Raw genomic sequence first — 27136 nt, 5'->3', positions numbered from 1 at the left:
GCTAGCTGCTGTCGGTACGTTGGAGATCGACTGGCTACAGACGGCTCGAAGATACTCGGCTAGCTGATGTCGGCTCGTTGAAGATCGGCTGGCTACAGTCGGCTCGTTGAGGATCGGCTAGCTGCTGTCGGTACGTTGGAGATCGGCTGGCTACAGTCGGCTCGAAGATACTCGGCTAGCTGATGTCGGCTCGTTGAAGATCGGCTGGCTACAGTCGGCTCGTTGAGGATCGGCTAGCTGCTGTCGGTACGTTGGAGATCGGCTGGCTACAGTCGGCTCGAAGATACTCGGCTAGCTGATGTCGGCTCGTTGGTGTTCGGTTGGATGCAATCGGCTCGTAGGTACTCGGCTTGCTACAGTCGGCTCGTTGCTGTTCGGTTGGATGCAATCGGCTCGTAGGTACTCGGCTTGCTACAGTCGGCTCGTTGAAGATCGGTTCGATGTAATCGGCTCTCGGCTTGCTACAGACGGCTCGTCGGGGATCAGGGCAGGATACAGTCGACTCGTTGTTGGTCGGCAGGTTCGGGGTTTTCAGGGTTCGGGTTTGTCAGGGTTCGGTTAGTAGTTATTAGTACGGAGCTAGCTATGAGCGAGGGAGCTAGCTATGAGCAGGGAGCTAGCTATGAGCGGGGAGCTGGCTATGAGCGAGGAGCTTGCAAAGAGCGAGGAGCTGGCAAAGAGCGTGGAGCTGGCTATGAGCGAGGAGCTGGCTATGAGCGAGGAGCTGGCTATGAGCGAGGAGCTGGCTATGAGCGAGGAGCTGGCAAAGAGCGAGGAGCTGGCTATGAGCGAGGAGCTGGCTATGAGCGAGGAGCTGGCTATGAGCGGGGAGCTTGCAAAGAGGCTATGCTGGCTATGAGCGAGGAGCTGGCTATGAGCGAGGAGCTGGTTATGAGCGAGGAGCTGGCAAAGAGCGGGGAGCTAGCTATGAGCGAGGCCGAACCGTCGTTAACATTCACCAGTATACGAGACTGCGGACAAGCCACACATCTTCGTCACTCGTAGTTCGTTAACGTCCGAGGTCGACCACTTCGGCATGGCAAAGTGGAACATATATCCGTATGGTACTATGAAGTGAATGAGAATTATTGTGTACTTCAAGGAAATTGTCTGTTGTTTAATGCAATGAAGTTGAAGTACGCAGGTAATAATACTGGCTTAGGTTTAGGGTGAGACGTTATTTACTACTAATTATTGAGGTGGGTTGACATTAACTGGGGTCGTGCATAATGTATGAAACGGTCACGTAACAATATGTCAAATATATCCTTATAAAGTGGGTTAAACCGGTAAAAAGTTCTAATGTATATGCCGTTTAAGCGACAAATAAACCAATTTTCTTCTTCTTTTTGCATAAACAAGCAGCACCTGTTGCTGTTTGAGCAATCTTTGTTAATGGAAAACAATAAGTAAAATTTCCACTTACAACTGACGTCCTCAAAGTGTTTGATTAATTACACATATTAAATTCGTTAAATCTTTAAATCAACTTGGTTTACTTTAAATCAACTACATATTTAAAAATTTTTAAAATTTCGACGGAAGTAATTTATTTTTATTGACACTTCATAACAGAGTTGCCATATATCTTTTTTGATACTTTGCTTGTTTTTGTTGATATTTTTGTATTTAAATGATACCCATATTACTCATGGCATAACTATTCATATGTATAGTTATGCCATGCATATTACTTTTTATTTTGCAAAAAAAAGAAAAAAATTAAAAATACGTTCTGTCAAAGTTTAAATTGTTCAAATAGAAATTTGTACGCTCGACGTATTTTGGTAACATTCATATTGTTGACGCCGAAAATGCGTGCAAATAAAAGAAGTAAAAACACGAACGTTTTTAGATTTAAATAAACTAAAAGCAGTTGCTTTATTGATAAAAATAGAAGAGTGGAAAAGATAGAGATATGACAGATTACCTGTTGATTGGTAGGCCAACGAAAAGAGAGTGTGAGTGTCAACAATAATAATCAAAGGTGGCGTCAGCGCTAATTCCATACTCGTTAAGCGGTGTACACACTATCATTTTTGAATGTCAGCTTTTTTATCGATTACTGACTGTCCAACAACCATAAATATTTTTGTGGTTGCCTGATGAATGACAAACATGTGAGGCCACACTATCAAACAAGCAAAATTTGGGCAAGAGTGCCATTCAAAAATGCTAGTGTGTACACCGCATTAGAATCTGCCATTTGACATTTCAATGTTGTAATATTAGGGAGTAGGCAGATTGTAACGAATATGGAATTCAATGCGTTTTCGTACACAATAAAAGTGAAAACGCCCACAAGGATAAAATCAATATGTTTTTCTAACTTAAACATTGGCGACCCCCTTGCAACATTATTAATGTTGTAACACTCAAGATTACTGAATCTATACAACTTAATTTATAAGTGCAAATAAATATACATAGTATGGCAGTGCAGTTTTGTGAGCAATTCATAATGAGTTCATTTATTTTTTTTTTTTCAAATTAAATACGAACATTCAATTTATATTAATTAAGTGTGGCATACTCCCGAGAGTACCCATACAAATATCATATAGTAGGCTACAGGAAGCCCGGCATCGCTTGCACCCGATTGGTAACGATTTTAGCATAAATTTCGGGACCAAACACTAAAGCCACGCGACCTGGCCTAAAAAAGCATGGGTCCGCCAGCGGTAGCCCGAGGAAGGACTCTTTTGTCCGTTCAGGGATGGCTTCCAACGGGGTAACGTAAATCAGCCATGACCGAGAGGGTATGAGATGGGTCGTAGGTCGATGTCACCGAAATGCGACAGAAAGGGATCCCATCGAAATTGGATGTGGGAAGCCTCAGGTCAGGCACCATTGAGGCACATATTAGGCTCTGCCTACCACAAGGATCTAATACTGCACGAATGGAAGTGCCGACATGCTGAAGTCTTACGATAAGACTGGGGGATATGGTCGACACCTGTTGCAAGGGTAATGTCCCGAGTGAGTTACCAACAAATTTGGCAACATGGCGACTATCAACGGACGACGTTGAATTGAATCTCCATATAGAAATGACATAGGACTGGCATACGGACTAGACCTTATGTTTTGACGGGAACGGGCGGACATTTTAGTAACGTAGCCGTTATCCGCTGAATCTTTATGTAGCAGTGTATTGTGTCGCCCTCCACACTTCGATTGGTGCCGAAGAACCCGTAGTTACGGATTCTGGTGGTTGCACGAGCTGTAGACTCGCAGTTACGGGTTCAGATGATTTTGTTTTGATGGAAGATGCGCTAGAACCCGCAGATACGGATTCCGGCTTCGTTAATTTCACGGCTTCTATAGGCTGAACTAATTCCTCCATGACTTCAGAAGTGGTACGCTTCTTTGGTACATCGGCCCTCTTCAAGACATTATCAATTTGGGCGATCAATTCAATTTCGTACATATTTGATGCGTCCATGGTACTATGAGAAGTGAAATATTTTAATGATTTTCATCATTCGACGATTGGTCGGTCAGAATAACCAACTTGGATATAGGCCGCTTTACAACGCCGTTTACCGTACGAATATCTACCACTCGAACGTGTCCATCTACACCCGGGTAAACATTTTCTACACGACCGAACTTCCACGAGGTCGGAGGGAGATTCTCGTGCCGAACCACGACTAAATCGCCATTTACAATATCTCTTTGCGGAAATATTCACTTATACCGCATATGCAGATTTTTAAGGTATTCATCTTTCCATCTGATGCAAAATTGATGAGCAAGGGCCTGCACTTTTCTGAACAGATTCACGAGCGATATGGTTGCTCAGTTATAACTGGCTCACGCGGAGCTAATAAAGGGGCTCCTATCAAAAAATGACCGGGGGTTAAAGCTACAAATTCACCTGGACTATCCGACATCGGGCAAAGAGGACGTGAGTTAAGACAAGCTTCTATTCGGGATAAGACCGTGTCTAACTCTTCAAATGTGAAACAAAGATTTCGACTATATTTTCGAAGATGATGTTTGAAACTTTTAACTCCAGCTTCCCAGAGTCCACCCATATGTGGTGCACCCGCTGGAATAAATTTCCATTCTAGACTCTGCTAAATAAGGGTATCTGAAATCGATTCGGAACTTTCCCGAATGAATTGAATGAAGTTCCGCCTAATTTCACGTTAAGCGCCAACAAAATTTGTACCATTATCAGAAAATATCGTACGTGGACAACCTCGACGAGAAATAAATCGATGTAATGCGGCCATGAAGTTAGCAGTGGACAAATCTGATACGGCTCCCAAGTGAATAGCCTTAGTCGAAAAACAAGTGAACACACAAACATATCCTTTTGTAACTCTACAAGCTTGACCACTGTACGATTTCACATCAAAAGGACCGGCAAAGTCAATACCCGTATTAGTGAACGCCCTGTCAATCAGTGTTCTTTCCGGTGGTAGCGCTGGTAGCTAATAAACAGACTTTACAATTCCGAATGACTGATCGGATTAAATTTTTTACTCTTGGAATCCAATATTCCATTCGTAAAGTGCATAGCATTAGCTGTATTCCACCGTGGACACACTTTTTATGAACGTATTCCACCAAAAGTCTAGCGAACCTACTTTTATAGGGGAGAATAATTGGACAACGTTCCGATGGAGAAAAAGTTGGCGAACGTGCCAAACGACCATTCATTCGCATGACACCATTGTCATCTAAAATTGGATTTAAAGGAGCACGACTGCTCGAGGTTGATAATAATTTCTTATCCAACAAATCTTGATATTCCTTTGCAAAATGTACCTTTTGAGTGAGGGTTATTAGCAGAAGTCGAACCTTCTCAAATTCCGACGTCGTAATTCTTTTATCGGGATACCAATATTTAAATCGTAATCGACTACAAGTTTGACGAATGAACCTAAACATATATGCAACTGCACGAATGCCCTTTACAAAAATGAATATTTATCCAAAATATCTACAAAAGTTGACGAAACAAAAGAAAAATGAGTTTGCACCGAGCGCATTTCAATATCTGTTTCAAGTGGAGTTAAATCTCGAATAGACCAACTCGATTTATCTTGACTTAGCCACTCCGGCCCATGCCACCAAAGGGAACTATTAGCTAAATCAACTGGCGATATACCTCGACTTCCTAAATCTGCAGGATTATCTTCCGACCGAACGTGGTACCAGTTGTGATTACCAACATTTTCTTGGATTCTATTGGCGACGAATGTTGTCCAAGTAGAAGGTGTTTTCCGAAGCCACGACAAAACAATCGTAGAATCCGTCCAACAATAGACCTGAGAAATTCTACATCTATCTCATTTGTAATAACCTTCAAAAGGAAGGTTATTACAGGAAGAGAAATTTATTTAATTGGAGCTACTTTGGTCTTACTAGATACCAAATGTACGAACACATTCTGACCAGGGACTTCAATTCGAATATATACTACCCCGGCGTATGCCTTAACTGAGGCATCAGAGAACACATGCAATTCCGCCGAACATTGAGAGGTGTACCGAAACCACCGAGGAATTTGAATTGCATTTACTTGGGGGTATGTCTCTACGAATTTAAGCCATTCCAAATAAGTGGCTTGTACAACCGATTTGATCTAGCCAGATCTTTTGCATTATAATTTTTGCAGTGACAATAACTGGTCCTAACCAACCAACAGGATAAAACAGCTTAGCTATTGCCGACAAAACCTCCCGTTTCGAATATGACGTCTTCTTCTCTATAGGTTTGACATCAAAATAAAAGGAATCTAACCTAGCATTCCACTTTATACCAAGAGGTTTAGAACTGCTAGCTTCCACAAATGACAACAATTGCGCATCCACTAAATGTTCTGGCGGGAAACGATTCAAAATAGCCTTATCATTGGATGTCCATTTTCTTAACTCAAACTTTGCCGAAGAATGTGCCGAAATTAGTTGGTCCCTAGCGGTCAACGCAGTCTCAAGATCATGAGCTCCTGCCAAAACATCATCCACATACATTGATTTTCGCAAGATATGCGCCGCTAGAGGATATTTATTTTCTATTTCATCCGCCAGTTGCAAAAGTGTCCGAATGGCCAGATACGGCGCACAATTCAAACCAAAGGTCACCGTTTGTAGTTCATAATTTTGAATTGGTTTGGTTGGCGAGTCCCGATAGAGAATTCGTTGAAGGGGGGGTTTGGTGGTGGTCAACACGGATCTGCCGATACATTTGACTATTGTCCGAATTGAATACAAATTTAAATACTCGCCAACGAAGTATTAGAAGAACGAGATCAAGTTGCAAAGTCGGTCCAACATGCAAGATGTCATTCAAACTATTCCCATTAGATGTTTTATTGGTCGCATTGAAGACTACCCGTAATTTTGTCGTCTGTTTTTCTGGGTTGATAACCGGATGATGGGGCAAATAGCACGAAAGTGTATTGGAAGTGGCAGGAGATACTGGTTTCATATGATCCAGGTCTAAATACTCCGTCAAAACCTGATCGTAGGTGATTTTAATGTCCGGTTTTTTTTCAATAAGGAGGACTAATTTCGAAGGAATTGTTTAAGGACATTACCACGAGATTCCCCTAAGTACCCATCTAGATCTACAAGTGGTCCGAATATAGTTTTCTTCACAAAGCCGATCGGATGGAGACATAAGTTTCCGCTTTGGAGTCTCTTCTAATTCTCAGAACCGTAGTAGGGTCTTATTTAACGAATCCTCTTCTTCGATATTGATCGTAGTAGCAAAGGTCCCAATTTTTGACGAAGGAATAGGACCTGTAACAAGCCAACCGAAAACTGTATTTTGTGCTAGCAAAGTTCCCGAAATTATGGAACGACATCCCTCTAACAATATATTAGGGTATAAATCGGCACCTAGCAGAAGATCAACTGGTCTAGAATCGAATAAGTTAACATCAGCCAAACGAAGATTAGGCATATGAGACTTAAAATCTGAGGAGACAGAGAATGATGGTAAACTTCCCGATATCATTGGCAACACTAATGCGTTGGTGGATAGTAAGACCGAGGGATCACAGGGACTTCCGATCTTTATCGAACAAACTTTGCGTGAATTTGCCGAAATTGCACAATTTACGCCCGAAATGCTAACATTAGTTGACGAGACTGGGAGTTTCAAACGATTTTGAAGCCGCTCAGACAAAAACGACGACTCTGAAGCGGTGTCTATTAGGGCCCTAGCTGGGTACGAGATTCCGCAATGAAGTAGATTTACCATCGCTGTTCCTAAAAGGACCGATTTATTTTGTGCTGCATGGAAAACTTGTCGAGGAGTACAAGAAGACGACGTAGATGGAAGAGTTGGATTGACCGAATTACTAGAGGGTCTATTTCCACCGATATTTGGATTTCTATTAGTTGGACTTGGAACCGAAGGCGTTTTGTTGGGTGAGGAATCGTTGCGATGTAACAAAGTGTGATGTGTTCTGCTACATTGAGAACACCGATGCTTACTGAGACATTTTTTAACTTCGTGCCCCTTTCGCAAACAATTGACACAAAGGCGACGACGCTTAACGATTGAAAACCTGGTAGAAATCGACATATTTCTAAAACGAGGGCATTCAAAAAGTTGATGGACGTGTTTCGGACATTAGAGTTCTAATTCTCTCAGTTAGGAAGCTATCTAAATTTTTCCAAAGTGAAATAGCTATTTTGTCCCTAACGCTTTGCTCTCGCATGATTTGAGTAATTTTGGGTTGCCGTTGAAGACACAAGAACACTAAAAATCGGTCCCAATTTTCTGTTGAGATGTCATAGATAGACATCGCTGACAAACAACCGTTAATACCCCGTTGGATAAGTTTTAGACCCGAAGTCTAAAATGACAACAAATGACAACAAAATCGAACAAAATTTCCAATATTTGAATAAAAAAAATGTCCAACAAGTTTTCAAAATTCCGACGATCTTACCACAATTTCCAATGAGAATTAGCTCAAATTAGCTAAAAACCATCAAAATATTCGAAATAATATTTGAAAACCGATAAAAATTGTCCGAAAAACAAACCAAAATTGTTTAAATGACAAATAAAATCCAAGAAATTACGAAAATGTTCCAAAGATTGTTTCAAAAACTCACAAAAGTTGTATTAAAACCCAAAAAATAGCAAATAATTGTCCATTAATGCCGAAAATCGAACGATAATATCAAAAATGTAGCCAAGAAAAAATTAACGAAAAATCAACAAAACTGCGAAAAAAGTTTAAAAAAGTTATAAATTTTCCACTCGATTTAAAAAATTAAATGAAAATAAATGTTTTAAAAATATTGCAAGAGATATCAAAATTATATTATTTTCGACTAAATTCAATATAAATAATACTAAAAATTATTATTTATATGAATTTCACCAATGCGGACTGTAGGGTGTATTGCGTTATTATTATACACAACTATATTTCAAATAATCATACACACACTTCTAATTCAATAAACAAAAAATTTCAACTTTGTACCAAACGTGTTAACTAACCACACTCAACCGACCCGATGTGTGTAGCGTACACGTAACAAAGAAGAAACAAAAGAAAACAACTCAAAAAGGCGAGCGACGGCTGCCTAACAAATGGTATGTATGTTTACAGCGTGTGTGTATGGCTAAACGAGTGGCTGACCGTCAGCGTATGTATGTCAAACAACGTAACTATGTAATTATAATTGTGTATGGTGACAACCAACGTACGTACGTTAGCTAGCGTATGTAGGTAAATATAACTGTGTATGGTTGATCAGTGGAAAAAGAAACGAAAATAATTTGTTCGGTGTTTGGTTATTTTTTTTTTTTTTTTTTGCTATTCTAATAGAATTATTGTTATTTATTTTGAAAATAATTTAATCATTTCATTTAAAACACCAATTGTTTTTTTAAAAACTTTTAATAGAAAATTTATTAAATATGATGATTTTTAAAATTTTCTTTCTTTTTTCACTGATCGCGATTAGTCTATCCCCGACTAATGTACGACAGACGGAGAGACAAACGAAGCGACAAACGTTGTAAAGCAGTAGTTGTATTTGTTGTTGCAAATAGGCCGTCGAACTTTGTTTATGATTTTTGTTTATTTTTTATGTTTGTTATTCCTTCTTTTTTCGCGAGCTCACAAAATAAAAAAAAAACGCTGCACTGACCTACCTGTTTAGTTGATGAAGATGATATTGATGATGAGATAGAGATGATGAAGTATGAGGATTATTATGTTGTGTTGTTGTTTTTTGCTGTTGAAAGGCAAACGAGAAAAAAAAAACAATTAGAACTTCGCTTCCAAAAAAGCTCGACTTCGGTTCGAATGGACCAACGATGCTAGTAAATATCCGGCTCGAACGGATCAAAATGTTGACGCCGAAATTGCGTGCAAATAAAAGAAGTAAAAACACGAACGTTTTTAGATTTAAATAAACTAAAAGCAGTTGCTTTATTGATAAAAATAGAAGAGTGGAAAATATAGAGATATGACAGATTACCTGTTGATTGGTAGGTCAACGAAAAGAGAGTGTGAGTGTCAACAATAATAATCAAAGGTGGCGTCGGCGCTAATTCATACTCGTTAGAATCTGCCATTTGACATTTCAATGTTGTAATATTAGGGAGTAGGCAGATTGTAACGATAAAAAAGGATAAAATCAATATGTTTTTCTAACTTAAACACATATAAATGCATATGTTTCACCTTTGTGGTGAAAGTATACACTTCCTTTGTATCCTTGTGATCGGGATAAAGTATCAGTATATTTTAAAAATTTTAGATTTTTGTAACCTTAAAGGAAATATAAGACTCTATCTCCACCCGAAATATATTAACATTGTGATTTAAAAGTTAAGAAGAACTTGAATTATACATATTGACAAAACAATACAATTTTTCCAGGAGAGACATCTTAATAAGTGTGATAGTTTGATTAATGGCTTTCCTTGGGCTATTAAAAACTATATCCTTATGTTGCCAATAAGTGTAAACATTGATCACAAGGATGTACAATGGTGCGTCTACATAAACAAAGGGAAGTCAATGTATACTAGAGACTTAAAAATTGAAAATAATCTTGGCTTCCTTCCCTATCTGTGTGTGATGTTGTGAACATCAGAATCATCAGATCTCGTACTTGATTTCCGTTAGAGAATTATTATTATTATTATTAATTCATTTCAAAGCCAAACCTAAAGGCCTTATGTGGCCAGTATATTACAAAATAAATTTAAACATAATTACAAAAATATATTAAAAACAATAGTATGTATATCCATGTAATATTAGTTAAAGCTACATAATTATTCATTAAAAGCATAATTATGAAAACTAGTTTCATTTGAGTAATTTATAATCCTTTTTAATATGGAATTCATATATCAATTTCAAATAAAACGAAAAAATATATTCTTTAAAGCTGGAATTTCAAAATATTTATAAATATAAATGATTTGGCCATTTGAACATTTGCCACTGAACATATGATAAGCGTACATTTCGAAGGAAATTTGAATGCTGTCAAAGGCAAATTTTATTAAAAAAATTGGAAACATATGACTGCATGAGACTAACTTATGCCATGATTAAAAGTAATAATTTTAAATATAAACCTTGGAATTGGAAGATCAAGAAATACGACTAAAACTATGTTTCAGAAGTTAAATCTTGAGTATTGTTTGGATACTGATTCCTATGATTTTAATCTAGATGTTCATTTGAATCAAACGTTTGTGCGTAATCTGCTGTCATTGTCGCGTATTGATACTCAGTTCCTAACTTTTATCGAGATGGATTTTCGTTTCTTTCGCATTCAGGAATTAGATAAATTGTGAGTAATTTATACTCTCTCGAGACGAGTTTAATGATCTAAGTTTTGCAATGAAAAAGGAAACCCAGAAGAAGAACCTACGAATACACCATTACGCGACGCGTTTCGCCGTTGGTTATAGCATGTTGGGCTATGTGGCTTTACAAAGGTCGTATGTTTATAACTTGTATTTATTTCGTACTGATGCGAGCGGTCATATGCGAATTACATTAAAATTTGTCAAGGTTCGACATTTGTATTCATTCTAGTAACAGTCCTTTTCAAAGCAAATTTTTGTTGTAGCGATGCCCTCAAATAACAGGACTTAGGCCAAGCTTTTTTAGGAAATTTCTTTAGAAGGGTGGCTTTTGTATTGGTAGAAGCAAGTCATTTTGTTATTGGGCTTGCAATTACTTACTTGCAAATTCGCTGATTTATTTGACGGAATAGATCACAATTTGTTGTTTTTGTACTTTTAATAAATTCTCTAGTAATGACTGTCCCTTACTTGTCTCATATTTGTCAAATAAGAATCAACTTGTTTGTGGTAGTAAAAGGAATTGCACAGTGCTGGCTTTTTCAAGTGAGGTAGCCCAAAGTTCAGTTTTGGGGTCACGGTGTAAGAATACCCGTCAGTTGGCTTATTTCTTTATTTGGCATTAGGATTTGCTAAGTTTTGTCTTACTTGGTCACCCCATAAGATTTTGGTGATTTTTCCTGTCCTCTCATTTTCCCAAAGGGGTTTGTGGGTCTCATTTGTTCATTTCCTCATTTCTTGGCTTGTTTCGCTAAAGGGTTTGACAGTATTCACTTATATTGTGGGTAGTGCAGTAGCAATCCTGGGTAGTTGATTTGCTATCTCGTTGCCTATGATTCCTTGGTGACTCGATACCCATGTTCTCTATCTGGTATTTCGCACCGTGTTACTACTCTCGTTTCAGGTATGCGGTCTGAATCAAAGGTATTGATTGTTGACTCAGTAGTTGCCTGTAATATGTTTTTGTGCGGTATGATGTGTATATCCACTCGACCATTGCTGCAACCGCCGCTTCATTTTTTATTTGGATGTCTATTGGATGTATATGTAATATTGTCTTCAAGGCCCTAGTTGGTGTTGTTGTTGTAACAGGTTGTCTGCAGACAATTGTTTTCCCCTGTTGAAGAATATTAAAACGTTATTTTTAATTAGGTTTGTCATGTGTCTGTGTGGAAGTGGTGTGTGTGTAGGTGCTGTTGTGATTGATTGATGGGTTATTTCTTGGGATTGGGATATTGTGTTAGGTTTATTGGGTATGTATGATTGGACATTTGTGGTTGGATGTGTGTGGTTGAATGTGTGTGATTGGATGTGTATAATATGGTGTATGATTATTTTTATAATATTATAATATATTACGGTTATTAATCAGTTGGCAATTGCAGAAATTGCGCCACTTCCACAGGTCTTGTCTAAAAGTCCACAAGCCGAAAGTCTGTGGGGTTATTTGGACAGACGAATATGTGTACCGTATTGTGCGGAGACTGTTGACTGTTTGGACATTGACCTATAATGTCAGGGACTATCCGAGCCCGATAGCAATTTAAAATATTGCTCCATCCAGACCGCAGTTGTGCCAAAATGGTTCTGGTAAGTCTGGAAAGATGTCTCTCGCTATCAGAGATTGCTGGTGGATGACAATTAAGGACGGTGTTGGGGCTGTATCCGTTGACGGTTTCTTGGACCGTTCTGGTATGTAGCTGCTTCAGGCTCTCCGCTATTTTCAATCTATTGACGTCAGTTGGTAATACGTCTTGGATGTCCGGGCGGAAGAGCCTAATGTCCTTCCGGATATGTCGTGGAGGAGGATCCTGCATCACAATGTGATGGTTGGGGTGACTAGGCAGATGGCAGGCTCGACATCAAAACACAGCCGGTAGCAACCATGAGGGCACTATTCTGTGCAACTTGTAGGTTACGCCATTGGGTCTCACCTAAAAAGGAGGTCCAGACTGGGGCAGCATAGCTGAAGACTGAGCGACTGATGGCCTTATATGTCGCTACTATAGTTTTCTTATATTTTCCCCAATAGGTTCCCGTCAGCGCTTTCAGGACCTTATTTCAAGTCTGGGTTTTCCCTTTTATGTACGCTGGTCCAGACTGGGGCAGCATAGCTGAAGACTGAGCGACTGATGGCCTTATATGTCGCTACTATAGTTTTCTTATATTTTCCCAAATAGGTTCCCGTCAGCGCTTTCAGGACCTTATTTCAAGTCTGGGTTTTCCCTTTTATGTACGCTGCATGTTTTGTGAAGTTCGGCCAGTTATGGAACACAACACCCAGGATCTTTGGGTGTTGGACGGTCGGAGTAATTCTGTCATCGACTCTTACATCAAGTTCTTGTCTTAGTTCACGTGTCCAGGAGGTGAATACGGTAACTGTCGATTTAGACGGCGATATAGTCAACTGCATGAAGATTGAGATGGTTGACAGGTAGGAGTTCAATCTGGCACAAGTTTCTTCAATGTCTACTCCCGATGACATGATGGTGCAATCATCAGCATATGATACCATCTTGATGCCTTGTGGTGGTGCAGGAAGCTTCGCAAGGTACAAATTGAAAAGGAGTGGTGACAGGACTCCTACTTGCATTACACCCCTTTTGATATTGCGATATGTAGATTTTCTGCCTCGGAATTCCACATATGCCTGTCTACCATTGAGATAATTACTAAGTCAGCGCTTAGTAATATTGGGAATGTGGAATCCATTATGTCACCCATCAGAATGGAGTGGTCTACCGTGTCAAATGCCTTGGATAAATCCAAAGCTGCAACCACAGTCGAATCTGATTGAATCCATTCGCAATGTATGTTGCTATATCGTTGAGTGCCGTCGTCGTGCTGTGAACTTTACGAAATCCATACTGATGATCTGCTAGCTGGAGGTGCTCAGTCATGGTTGGTAAAAGTATCGCTTCCAAAACCTTAAATATAGGTGATTTTTCCGGTTTAGGGAGTGGGAAAACCCGCACAACTTCCCAAATTTCGGGCATTACTAAAAGGTTAACCGAGAGATTTAGAAGTTGCGTAAGGTATCCCTGGGCTACTGGACCGAGATGCTTTAGCATTAGCATGGAGATGTCATCTGGACCATGATCTTTTGAGGACTTTGCCTTGGAAATTGTGCCTTCGAATTCAGCTTGTGTGAAGAAGCATGGATTTGGTTCGCGTTGGAGTTTCCTGACTTTTCCCAAGGTAGCTCGTCCTGTTCTGCATGGTGGGGTGGTCGATGAACTGCTGGCAGAGCTTATTTGCACATTTTTTGCCATCTGAAAATTGGGCGTTATTAAAGCTTATGGCAATGTTACCCAGGTTTTTGTGTGCGCCTGATAGACCGTTTATTGTTGACCATAGTTTGTGAGAGCCTGCATCACAATTGTTGAGATGATCGATCTATTTCTCTCGAGAGAGAGTTGATATCTGCCGTCATGGCTACAATCCTTTGGTCATCCGGACTGACCTGCCTTAAATGATCAAGCTGATCTGCACAACGGGCTGCAGTAGGAGGGGTGCTACAACAGCTTGCCACAAATGAGTTTGTCCAGTCACGATGGCTGGACAAGCCAGAGCAACGCCTTAGTGACACCATCCTAGGCACTGACTGCATTGTACCTGGACAAGATTACGCGTAATCCTACTGTGACATACGGAGCAGAAAGTGAACTCGATGGAAGTGGGGCCAGGGTTCTGCTCAATACCAGCCATGATCAACAGGATCTCGACAAATCGACTGGTGTGGTTTGCTCACCTGGGGGAAAAACAATTGCTCCACATATACATAGGCAACGTTCTTTGAACTTTCTGCATTGCTTTTACGTTACATTTTTTATCCATTGCTACCCACCAGACAACAGACGCGTATGTTAGAATTGGTCTTATAACGCTCTTATAGGTCCAGTGTATCATCTTTGGATTGAAGCTCCATTTAGAGCCTACGGTTCTTCTACAGAAAGACCTTGAGCATTGTCTTTCCATTTGAATTTCTTGTCTAACTTAACGTTGTGTAAGGATAGCCATGTTTTTTTTTTTTTTTTGAAGATGGGCTCTTCGTACTGACCTATTTGTGTCTTTCTAGTGAAGAGACATATCTCCGTTTTGTCTGGCTTTACATTTAATCCCCTAGGTTTAGCCCAATTGTGGGCGATTTTTAGCACCGTTTCGGCTTTCCTGCATAGTAAGTTAGAATTCTTTCCCCTAAGAAGTATTAAAATGTCGTCTGCATAACAGACTGGTTCAAATCACCACAGTAGCGGTGACAAAATCCCTTCCTGTGGTGTACCCTGGCCTACTTTGTCTCTGATTGTTATGTCATGTATGCTACAGCTAATCCATCTATTCCTTAGCATATAGTTAACCCAGTCTATGATTGCCCGGTCAACTTGGAAGGTATCTAAGAATTGGATAAGCGTATTAGTGTTGACATTGTTGAAGGCTCCTTCAATGCCAATGCATACCGCTAAGGTATATATCTTCTCGCCAAAGTGCCCTCAGTATAGTGTACTACCTCATGTAACCCAGTCTATGATTGCCCGGTCAACTTGGAAGGTATATAAGGAGTGGATAAGCGTATTAGTGTTAACATTGTTGAAGGCTCCTCCATTGCCAATGCATACCGGTACTAAGGTATACATCTTCTCAGCGGAGGTGCCCTCAATATAGTGTACCACCTCATGTAAAGCGGTTTCCAATGATCTCCCCTTTATATACGCATGTTGTTTGTATTTCAGCGTATCATTGGGTATACTGCTCTTTATCATGGTGTCGATTGTACGTTCCATGGTTTTGTGTAGGCGGTTCTTGTCAATTTATTGTATTCTTTCCTTTTATCGTGGAAGTTATGTTCAGTGGGAAGTTATGTTCAGTGGGAGCTTCATTTAAGCTTCCCATGTGGTGAACAGCGTGACTGTTGACTTGGTAGCGGATATTTTCATATTCCTCAGATGCAAGAAACAAGATCGGCTATGTAGACGTTTGGCCTCTCACATATATTATCAATAATGGGACCCGACGCCATGATCGTGCAATCATCCGCATACATTACGATCTCTATGCCGTCCAGTGGTTGTGGAATAACAGAAAGGTAGAGGTTGAACAGTTTCGGAGATATCACCCCTCCTTGGGGAACTCCCTGTTTCACTCTACGGGGTTTAGACTTCCTGTTTCCGAATTCCACACACGACTGGCGGCCTCACATATAGTTGATTATCCAACGTTTCAAACACGGTCGGAGATTTGTTCTCTCTATATCTTCGAACAACTTGGCATGGTTGACGGTATCGAAGGCCTTCGATAGGTCTAGTGCCACCATAACTGTTCGGTTACACTGCCCACAGTGTCACGACCGTGGCCAAAAATGGTCAAAAAAAAAATTCCTCGGAGGACAAATTTATTGATGAGAATTGATAGAAAACACTCCAAATTTTGTACTGATACGTCAAGTAGTTTTGTATATACAAGGGTTAAAATCTGATAATTGTTGGCAAACTGCTTTTTTCGCTGTTATTTTCGAAAAATGGGTAAAATTTTCCGATGCTAAAATCGTTGAATATTTAAATTAACGGATATTATAAAATGGATATTGCAGACCTAAAAGGTATTTATGTTTTTTAGTGACCACCTTATTAAAAATATGACATATTCAAGAAATAGTTAGAAGTTAAGGATCGAATATGTTATGCATACCATCAAAAAAATATTGAGGGTCAAATGTTCTGGTTTTTTGTGATTAAACAAAAATCCTTTTTTTTTGATGGCAGTGATAGTATACTCTCTGAAGCCAGGCCAATCTGCTTTCAAATGGTTCAGGAAAGTACGTCTTTCAGAGGTGGTCTGGTCTGTTGACGGAGACGACGATCGAAAGGTGGTCTGAGCCGAGTGAAATGACAGGTTGCCAGTTTACGTCATTTATCAGACCCGGTGCCACAATGGTGATGTCTGGCGAGCTGTGGCAATCTCCTCTTATCCTCGTGGGGATCCTCATTAACCGTGCAAAATGTTGAGCTATCAATTTGCTCAGCCAGCGCTGTACCCCTCTGGTCATTACCGAGGACGATACCTGTAGCTTGTACCGTTTCGATGGTTACAACGTGTTGCGTCTGTTGCTAGGTGATTTCATCATGAGCTCTAGCATTCCGTCCTAGGTTATGACCAGAGGTGTACAGCGCTGAAAGAGCAGAATGACAGCTCCACGTTTTACACGGTGAATGGGGATACCCCACGAGGATTAGAGGAGATTGCCACTGCTCGCTTGAAATCACCATTGTGGCACCTCTGATAAAAGACGTAGTCTGGCAACCCATAATTTCTCTTGGTTCAGACCACCTCCCGTAAATCGTCTCTGAAAATAGACCACCCGATTTCATATCCTATAAACGCCGAACTTTCCTGGGCGATGGATTGGCTTGGTTTCAGAGAATTTATCAATCGCCGCTTCAGAGACCCGCCCATTCTCTCAGATCTTCGGGTAACTGAGTGGAATTTCCGGGACATCGTCACTTCTGCAGCCGACCTCCATATACATACTGGTCGTATACACGAAGTGAGGACAAAACTTCCCAGCAGAGGCGACGGTGCTTGCGAATGAGCTTCGTCGAACAACACCAGGAGACCAAAGAGTGAGGGAACACATCTTTCAAGTCAAGAGATTAGTATGCGAGCACAAGCCGAAAATGTAGCTAGAGCACCTGAAGCTTTGAACATTGTAGCCGCAACAAGTAAATTGTGGGCAAGGGCTAAGTCACGTTTAACAACGAAACGGTGACTGATCCGAAGAGGTGCGCGAGTTCTTTAACCGGCAGTTTATAGAGCACCCCGAGAATGACAATGCGAAAAGGAGTGTGCTTCGTCGTATTAGAGCCCTGGGAGTCGAGGAGGTACCACTACAATTTACGAAGGATGATGTTGCAGATGTCATTCGAAACGCTAAATCATCCAAAGCGGGCCCGGAAGGAATCTCAATGGCAATGCTGAAGCAGCTGGATGAACATGGAGTAGAGTAATTAACTGCTGTTCTCAACCTGTTTTTAGACACCCACATTGTTCCTGATGCCTGGAAAATATGCAGGTGGTCCCACTACTGAAGCCAGGCAAGGATGACAGCTGAGGTGAATCGTACAATCCGATTTCCCTTCAGTCTCCAGTAGCAAAGACCCTTGAGTCCATACTCCTCCCTCTGATGAGAAACAGATTTTCCGTCCCTCAACATCAACAATGTAATCAAGAACATTAAAACTTGGAAGAACATTCAAACTTGCCAGAATACCGCCCTGAGAACTGCGACAGGGTGCCTATGACACCAGTGGACAATTTACGTGAGGAGGCAATGGTCTTACCCGTATACATCGTCACAACAGAATGTTGTCGACGCAATACCTGCTTGGGTGTTATCGCAGGAATCATCATCTTATGTATAGAATTCCCCACCCAGGCATGTAAAGAGAGAACTACATGATCTAGAGAGAGGTCCAACGGAACAAAAGAGAACCCCTAGATCAACAGGCTTATCGATCAGGAATTACCAGCATTAACACGGAAGCAGTGACCCAGGCAATGGACCAATACCATGTGAATGCAGAACTTGAAGTCCATCCACCGCCTGTAGCAGCAGAAGAACGACAGCTGCCTAGACAAACGCCTCTATTCGTATTGGTCCCAAATTGATAGCGCGCTACCAAACACATGTCCTGCGTGATAAAATGGGTTTCCTGCTTTCATTTAAAACTTTTCATTTAAAACAAATTAAATAGAAATGTGCACTGAGCGGAAAAAAATTTTTTTTTGACTCTTTTGCGTATTTGGCGAAATTGAAAAAGAATTATAAATACATATATAATTTCAATAAGAATTTGATTTATAATCATATTTTTGATTTTAAAATTTGTTTTTTTTTTTTTTTTTTTTTTGTAAACAAGTTTGAGATTGTGTATGTGTAAACAAATACCAGCTGACAGTAATTTTAAATGATCTCAAAGTCAGTGTAAATAACCTTAATTTATTTTCAGGTTTCGTTAATCCACCATTGACCATTGTTCATGAAAATTAATTAATGGAATTAAAAGAAAAATATTAATTATGAAAGGTACTCTTGAATTTCTTGAAGAAGCTATAGCCGTGGCTTGCAATGACATATTAAAATTTAATTTGTATTATTTGACAGCAAAAAAAAGCATTTTTTTTTATTTTTTCCTCGCAAAAGATTTTAATTTTATTAACTGCGTTGGCATTTGTTTGCCGACAGAAAACATAAAATTAAAGAAAATGCTAGTGCAGCCATGTTCAGCTTTTTACAACAATTACATCTGTAGCCCCTTTTATTTCTCTTAACTCCTTCGCCCATAAACTCAATTTGCTTTTCCACAAAATTTGCCCGTGTGACTACTGACTAACATAAGCGTCAAACCGGAGTTATACCGTATTACTAAATTGATTATACTAAATACAACGAAATTAATGTCCAACGATAAGACCTGATGTTTTCAATTTTGCTGTTAAAATGACTTTAATTTTATATACGACTTTGACATAACAAGCCACAATATAAAAAATTTTGTTTGTATGGACCATGGCACATTTAGAGCAGCTGATGTCTTGATTAACTGTCAAAGTGCGTAATTTCTTCTTGAATTCGATGTGCAATGTTGCCAACCATGTCAAATATTATAAAGAAAAATTAGACAGATGATCGAGACCAAAACAAAGATTTTTGCTGTGATACATCACCTTATCATTGCATCATGGTATGGTCCATGGTGCAATAATAAGGTGATGTATCACAACAAAAAGTTTTGCTGTTGTCTCGACCTTCTGTCAAATTTTTTCATATAATATTTCACATGGTTGGCTACATTGCACATCGAATGGAAGTAGAAATTACGCACTTTGACAGTTCATCGGGACATCAGTTGGCTAAATGGACTACTTATTTATTGTACCATTGTATGGACCAAACTGTAAAATTTTCGCAACTTGGTATCATTTTTTTGTGCCGCCGCCGTCAAAAAAGTTTTTTGCCTTTTTGTCTAAGTGGCTTTGTAAAACAACCATGCACATTAACGTCGCAGACCCATTCGCTTTGACTTTGTTCTCTGTCCCTGCTTGGCTTTAGGTTTTATACCCGGTGTGAATAAATCAGCGATTTCAACATGGCAAGTTCATAAAATTATTATTGAATTATTGTTAATATCCTTATTTGTGTTATTTTCAGACTATCGGCAAAAACAACAAAATGATACAGCACCTCAATTATAGAGTGCGAGTGGTTTTACAAGATTCAAGAACGTTCATAGGCACATTCAAAGCGTTTGACAAACATATGAATTTAATACTTGGAGATTGTGAAGAATTTAGGAAAATACGTTCAAAAAATACAAAAGTGCCAGAACGAGAAGAAAAGAGAATTCTGGGATTTGTTTTGCTTCGTGGAGAAAATATAGTGTCATTAACAGTCGAGGGCCCTCCTCCACCAGAAGAAGGACTTCCTCGTGTACCTATTCCTGGAGCTCTCTCTGGTCCGGGTATTGGTAGAGCTGCTGGCAGAGGCGTTCCAGTTAATATATCTTCTGTTCCAGCTGGTTTGCAAGGACCTGTGCGTGGTATTGGAGGTCCTGGTCAGCAACATATGGCACCAATTGGCCGAGGTGTTCCACGAGCTCCAATTATCGGCGGACCCCCACCAAGTATTATACCAGGCGGTATACCTAATATGGCTGGAACTCTCGGACGTGGAGCCCCTCCACCGATGAGAGGTCCTCCTCCCGGTATCCTTCGAGGAGCTCCACCACCTGGACGCGGAGGATATTAGAGTTCTATAACATCCTAATTATATAGGTTTAACTTAATAAATATAAATATACTGTACAGAATTACGGAACAGATTTACGTAAATTTGTATGAAATGAATCCACGTACATATTTGCTCATTTATATGTTAGTTTTTATGCGGCTTTTGATATTTTATTTATTTCCTAAAATGCTTTTAAAGATCTGGTGCCTACATTGAAAACAAAATTCTGGTGCCCACACTCAAGCTTTCTTTAACATGATTTCAAAGATATTTCTCTCAGACTTAGTAAATTTTGTGTGGAGTTTTGGTCCTCAACATATTTTTCCATAATCAACAATAAAATTCCTTGCGAATAATCATTTATATTACAGCTGTAAAAAGTTACTTCAGCGTCGCCAACATCAACGCCGATTTTAAGTCAATTTTAACGTAACACCGATTTGGTAATCTGTAATGTCATCTACGGGCGTAATTAGCTCTCGAATATGTTGTTAATTGTGAAATGATCCGATCGGTTCAGAATGTGGGATTATATATACTGGCTTCTTCGCAAGGGAGTGATCTTACAATCCAAACAATTTTCTGTATGAACAGGGAAGAACAAGGTCCATAAACAAAACAATAGTTTTTAAAAAATTAATTTTAATGTGAAAATGTAGCAACATGTACGGCATGTGAAATAGCTATTAATTGTTTGATGCAATTTGGTGCAACAACAAGAACACAAATTGATTTTTTTCAGACCACTTCTCTTAAAAATACTATAAAATCACTTTAAAGAAAAAACATATTGTATTCATTTAATTCATATTTTTATTATTTTTCTTTCTTTTACATTTTAAGTTGTCAATACTACTCATTTATCAATAAATAAAATGAAAAATATAATAATTTTGAAGAATTTTACAATTGGTCTGTTCCCGTACTGCTAGAATCTACTACTTTTTACTACGATAACGAATTTTCCTTTATGATATCGACGAAAATAGTAAAATCGAGTAGATTCTTGCAGTACGAGAACAAACCAAATGTCGTAGTACGAAAAAATATATTAAAGCAGAAATAAGGAAAGAAAGGAGTTTGCATTTTTATAAAAATTTATGTATAGCGTATTTTCGACTACCAAAAGATGCCGTTGTGTACATAGATAAAGCCTTAAACCCTGATCTCCGAAAGCCTGGCGGTCAACAGCAATTCCTCCTCTCTTAAAAATGTGTGCAGCTCTGATGTTTTTTTGTGGAGGGACGTTTTCAAAAGTCCCATAGCAATGACTTCAACCTTGGCTTGGCTCAACCGACAATGTCGGTGGTTTTCGCCGAAGTTATCCGGCTAATCTGTAAAATTTGGATTGTATCCAAATTAACGGAGGAAAAAAAGGGAAGAATAAAATGTTTTTATTCGAAAACAAAGTTCCAGGGTGTTGTCGGATGTATTGATGATACACACGTACATATCATGGACCCAAAAGATGTTCGCCACTTTCTGCCATTCATTTGGAATGCGTGTTGGTGGGCCATAGCAGTTAAGGTCTTCTGAAATGGCCTTCCACACATCATCAATAGTGGCTTTGGTTTGACCAAAAGTCCGCACCCCACGTGCTACATTTGGGTGAGCTTCCATCCGGGCAATAAGGACCTCAAATTTTTCTTTTGTAGTAATATTAGCCATTAGGGGAAACCTACAAAGTTCAGTTATTATAAACAGCAACCAGAAATAAATTGTTGCCAAAAAATTATATTTGAAGCAACTGAAGTTGACAAAAGTTGCCATCCGTAATGCAAATTTGGCAACTGGCAACGCCACTAAACTATGGTTGCCATCCGTAATGTTGAATTTTGCTTTACTGATTAATAACAAATCTTACTGGGAAAATTTGCATAGTAAATTTTCGTACAAGCAAAAAACAAAGGATATGTCAACTCAAGTATTTTTAAACAAATCCGAAAATTTGTACAAAATGCAGTCTTTTTACTTTTTTAATCTCACAAAAGAACTTACTGAGTAATTATTACTTTTATGGTTTTTGTATGTTAACGCATATTGTCATATTTAAACTAAGGGAGTTCATTAAATCGATTCCAATTTGGAGTTTGTAATATGTCTAATTTTGAAAGTAGCCAACTATTTTATTATATGCTAATTTATTTCGTTCTTCAAATCCTGCAGACGATAAATTAAATAAATATATAAAGTAAATATGTAGCTTTGTTCGCACAAAATTTAATTTTACCGCCTTCAAATTGCACAAAACACGGATTTAATCTTCCATATTGCTGTTATACATTCCGTGGCAATATTTGATTGAAAATGCAGCATCGTTATCCAATTGTATTTTATTTGTTGTTTTTGAGTTAAAAATAACCATTTATAATATTCAAAATGGCCGTAGAATAATTACTGTGGAGATATTTAATAATTATATTTTTATGTTCAGCTCACTTTGAATTTATTTACGAAATTTTCCCACGAAATTTCATCACATTCTCGCACTTTCTCTAATCCAGAATATCTATTTTCCCTGATTTTTTTTTTTTTTTTTTGCTTTCGAACTTCATTTAGAATAAGGGGAAAGCAAAATTACGAGTTTTTGTTCAGAATAACTTGAAAGGCAATATCCAAGGTTTATTCATAACGTTAACAGGCAGACGAATTCATGCCTTAGTCTTGTCTTGCTGTCAACATTTTAATCGCGAAATACCAACCAGAACAGGATAAAAACTCATAATATCTGTAGTGTCGTCACAATCCTGTATTGTCATCACTAATAATACATTTGAATATAACAACACTGTAAAATATTATATATTGTTTATCCATTATTATCCATTACTGTTTCTCATATTCATAGTTTGTATATATGTAGTTCATTTTAAATTTTAATAAAGAGTTGTCGTTTGTCTATTGAAGTAAAGACATAACAATTAAATGGTGGCGAGGATTAAAACCTAAAAGTGCAAAAAAAAAATTATAACGTGCAAATCAAAGCGCCAATAAAAAATTAAATAAAATCAAACAATTGTTGCATTAAAATAACATCAACATGGAAGAGCAAATGCAAAAATTATTAGAAGCAATAACGACGATGACAACTGCAATGCATGAACGTAACCAAAGTGCAGTTCCAACAACAAATGTTAATGTGATTTCAAGTTTTGAACCGTTCGATCCAAAAGTGGAATCTTTTAAAAATTATAAAGAACGCATAGAAATCCATTTTCAATTGAAGAAAATATTTTACGATAAAGAGATGTGCGCAAAACTCTTACTTCAATACATTGGCTCAACAAATTACGCTCTACTAACATCTTTAGTAGCACCAAAAAGTATTAACAGCCTGAAGTACGAGGAAATAATTGGAATATTTGAATCTCATTTTTGTCCAAAAAATAATATATTAGTGGAACAGCATAAATTTTTGTCAGAAGTCCAAAATGAGGATCAGTCAATAACGGATTTTGTATCAGTGCTACAAAAAACAGCAGCAGATTGTGAATTTGTGCGTGTGTGTGCCAAAAATCAGTTGCTGATATTTTCTCAAATCGCAATTTATAAGGGGATTACGCAGTAGCCACATAAGAGAACAGTTACTTCAAAATCCAACGCAGCTAAAATTGACAACACCGCAATCTCCACTAATACCAGTTCACCATCTAATGTAAATCAAATACAAAAGGCAAAGAACGAAAACTTCGAGCAGAGCAGAGGCAGAGCTAGGAGCGGCAGCATTTACAAAAACAGAACAATAAAAATTAAAGTGAATTACAGAGAGTTAGGTCTGGATGGATTATGTCTCCGATGCGGCAAATCAAATCATATTGCGAAGGAGTGTAAAATGAACAAAAGGAAATTGAAATGTTTTGCCTGCTTAAAGATTGGTCATGTAAAGTCAGTATGCATTAAGGAAAAGATGAATAAAAACAAAAACGAAAATTCTGCTAATACTTTGGAAATTTGTGAAACAAATGGTTATGGCATAAACAAAATTTTTAGCGTCTACAATTCATCTGTATCAAATTCAGATGCAAAAAAATTTTATATTGCACTTTTAATTGAAGGCGAGAAACAACAGTTTGAAGTGGATTCAGATGCAGGATTCACATTAATTCCCAAAGGCGACTACGACAAATAGAAAATACCTTATAAATTAAAATCAACAACATAGCTTTTCGAAAGTACACCGGAGATATATTCAAGCCATTAGGTGTTGTGGATGTCGAAGTTCAATTCAACAAAAAGTCATCACGAGAGCAAATAAACGTAGTTTCGTCGAACCATTCAGCATTACTAGGACGTGTATGGATACGTCATTTAGGAATAAATCTAAACGATCTTGACAATACGATGTCAGATTTGGACCAAGGTAAGGTGTTTGCAATAAATTCAATTGAGCAAATTATGCAGAAGTACGCTGAGATTTTCGAAGAAAAAATAGGCTGTATTCCAGGTTTCACGTGCAATCTCAAGTTGAAAGACGATACTAAAGCTGTATTTGTTAGGGAGAGACAAGTACCATTTTCCTTGCGTGGTAAAGTAGAATAGCTAAATACAAAATTGGGGTAAACCAGCAACTTCAATCAGCTCACTACCCAATTCGTCGTATAGATGAAATTTTTAACAGCTTGAAGAACGCAAAATATTTCTGCAAAATTGATTTATATAAAGCACTAGCATATACCCGCTACTTCGTCAGCGAATGTGGAAAGTATTTAAAACCCAATACCAACCAATATTAACACTTTTAGAACCGTTTAGTACCAATGTTCTCTTATAGTACTCAACCCTACACACAAATTCTGACCGCAAAAGAAATCAAGCTCTATACAAAATTTTTACTCTTGCTAAATTTCCAAATTTCAAATATAGCTTCACCCAAATCCAAATTAAGTACCAGTTAGTAAACATAAATATATAAATTGCCATAACTTCCTACATTAACATACGAATTTCCAACACTTCCCACATACACCAATCTTAATTTAAAATTTCAGGATTCTATCGGTTTACCTAAATCCAATTTGTTTCAAATTTAGTGACATTTAATACACATAGGTACAAATTTCCATTACTACCTACATCATGCAATCCAACGAAAATATTATTACTCAATGTCAAGATTTCAGCTCTATCGGTTAGCTTTTAATCCAGACTGTGCCAAATGTAGTGTCATTTAGTAAACATTAGTAGACATTTCCAAAACTTCCTACACACCCCATTCGAACCCCACAACAGTGATCCTAACCACCATTTGGTACCATTTAGTAAACATTATTACGAATGTACAAAACTTTCTACATAGCCCAATCCTACTCCACGACAGTGATCCTAACTTCTAATTTCAAGATTCTAGCTCTATCGGTTTACTCAAATCCACATTTGGTACTATTTTGAAACTGTAACCCAAACCGTAACCCTAACTCCAAATTTGAGGATTCCAGCTGTATTGGTTCACCAAAAATTTAAATTGTACAAAATTTAGTACACATTTGTACGAATTTTTAAAACTTCCTACATACCCCAATCCTACACCCCCACAATGATCCTAAATCCAAGTTTCAAGATACCAATTCTATCGGTTCGCCCACAATTCAAACTTTACAAAATTTAGTACAAAGTAGTACAAAATTTCAACACTTCCTACATACCCCGATCCTACACCCCCACAGTGATGCTAAATCCATGTTTTAGGATTCAAACTCTATCAGTTCACTCACAATTCAAATTGTGCCAAATTCAGTACAAAGTAGTACTAATTCCCAAACTTCTTGCATACCCCAATCCTACCCCCAACACTGATCCTAAATCCAAGTTTCAGGATTCCAACTCTATCGGTTCACCCACAATTTAAATTGTACCAAATTTAAAACTCCCTACATATCTCAATCTTACACCTCAACAATGATCCAGACTCCAAATTTCATGATTCTAGCTCAATTGGTTCACCTAAAATTCAAATTGTACCAAATTTAGTACCATTTAGTACGAATATCAAAAAATTCCAACATAACCCAAACCAACACCCCCACAGTGCTTCAAAATCTAAATTTCAGGATTCCAACTCTATCGGTTCACCCACAATTTAAATTGTACCAAATTTAGTAACCAGTGATACAAATTTCCAAAACTTCCTACTTAACTCAAACCAACACCCCCACAGTGATCCTAAATCCAAGTTTCAGGATTCCAATTCCATCGGTTCAGCCACAATTTAAATTGTACCAAATTTAGTACACATTAGTACAAATTTTTAAAACCCCTACATATCTCAATCTTACACATCAACAATGATCCTGACTCCAAATTTCATGATTCTAGCTCCATTGGTTCACCTAAAATTTAAATTGTACCAAATTTAGTACACATTAGTACAAACTTTTAAAACCCCTACATATCTCAATCTTACACCTCAACAATGATCCAGACTCCAAATTTCATGATTTTAGCTCAATTGGTTCACCTAAAATTCATATTGTACCAAATTTAGTACCATTTAGTACCCATAAGTAATAATGTCTTAAACTGAGTCCTGACCGCAAT

The 27136-nt window shown here is 38.3% G+C and overlaps 1 protein-coding gene across 1 annotated transcript; it reads left to right on the top strand.

The window, feature by feature from the left end:
• Window positions 1–20020: 20020 nt before the first annotated feature.
• LOC133326178 (small nuclear ribonucleoprotein-associated protein B) lies at window positions 20021–20620 on the top strand (the record flags this gene model as incomplete). The annotated part of the gene is made up of 1 exon (XM_061534856.1): window positions 20021–20620. A coding segment is annotated over one exon (600 nt), but the record flags the coding sequence as incomplete, so codon positions are not given.
• Window positions 20621–27136: the final 6516 nt, after the last annotated feature.

The sequence above is a fragment of the Musca vetustissima genome, unplaced genomic scaffold (genome assembly GCF_032173495.1).
Source record: "Musca vetustissima isolate MV318-11 ecotype Yass unplaced genomic scaffold, APGP_CSIRO_Mvet_v1 utg35446, whole genome shotgun sequence".
Lineage (NCBI taxonomy): Eukaryota > Metazoa > Arthropoda > Insecta > Diptera > Muscidae > Musca > Musca vetustissima.
This window is presented reverse-complemented; position numbering and strand designations above follow the sequence as displayed.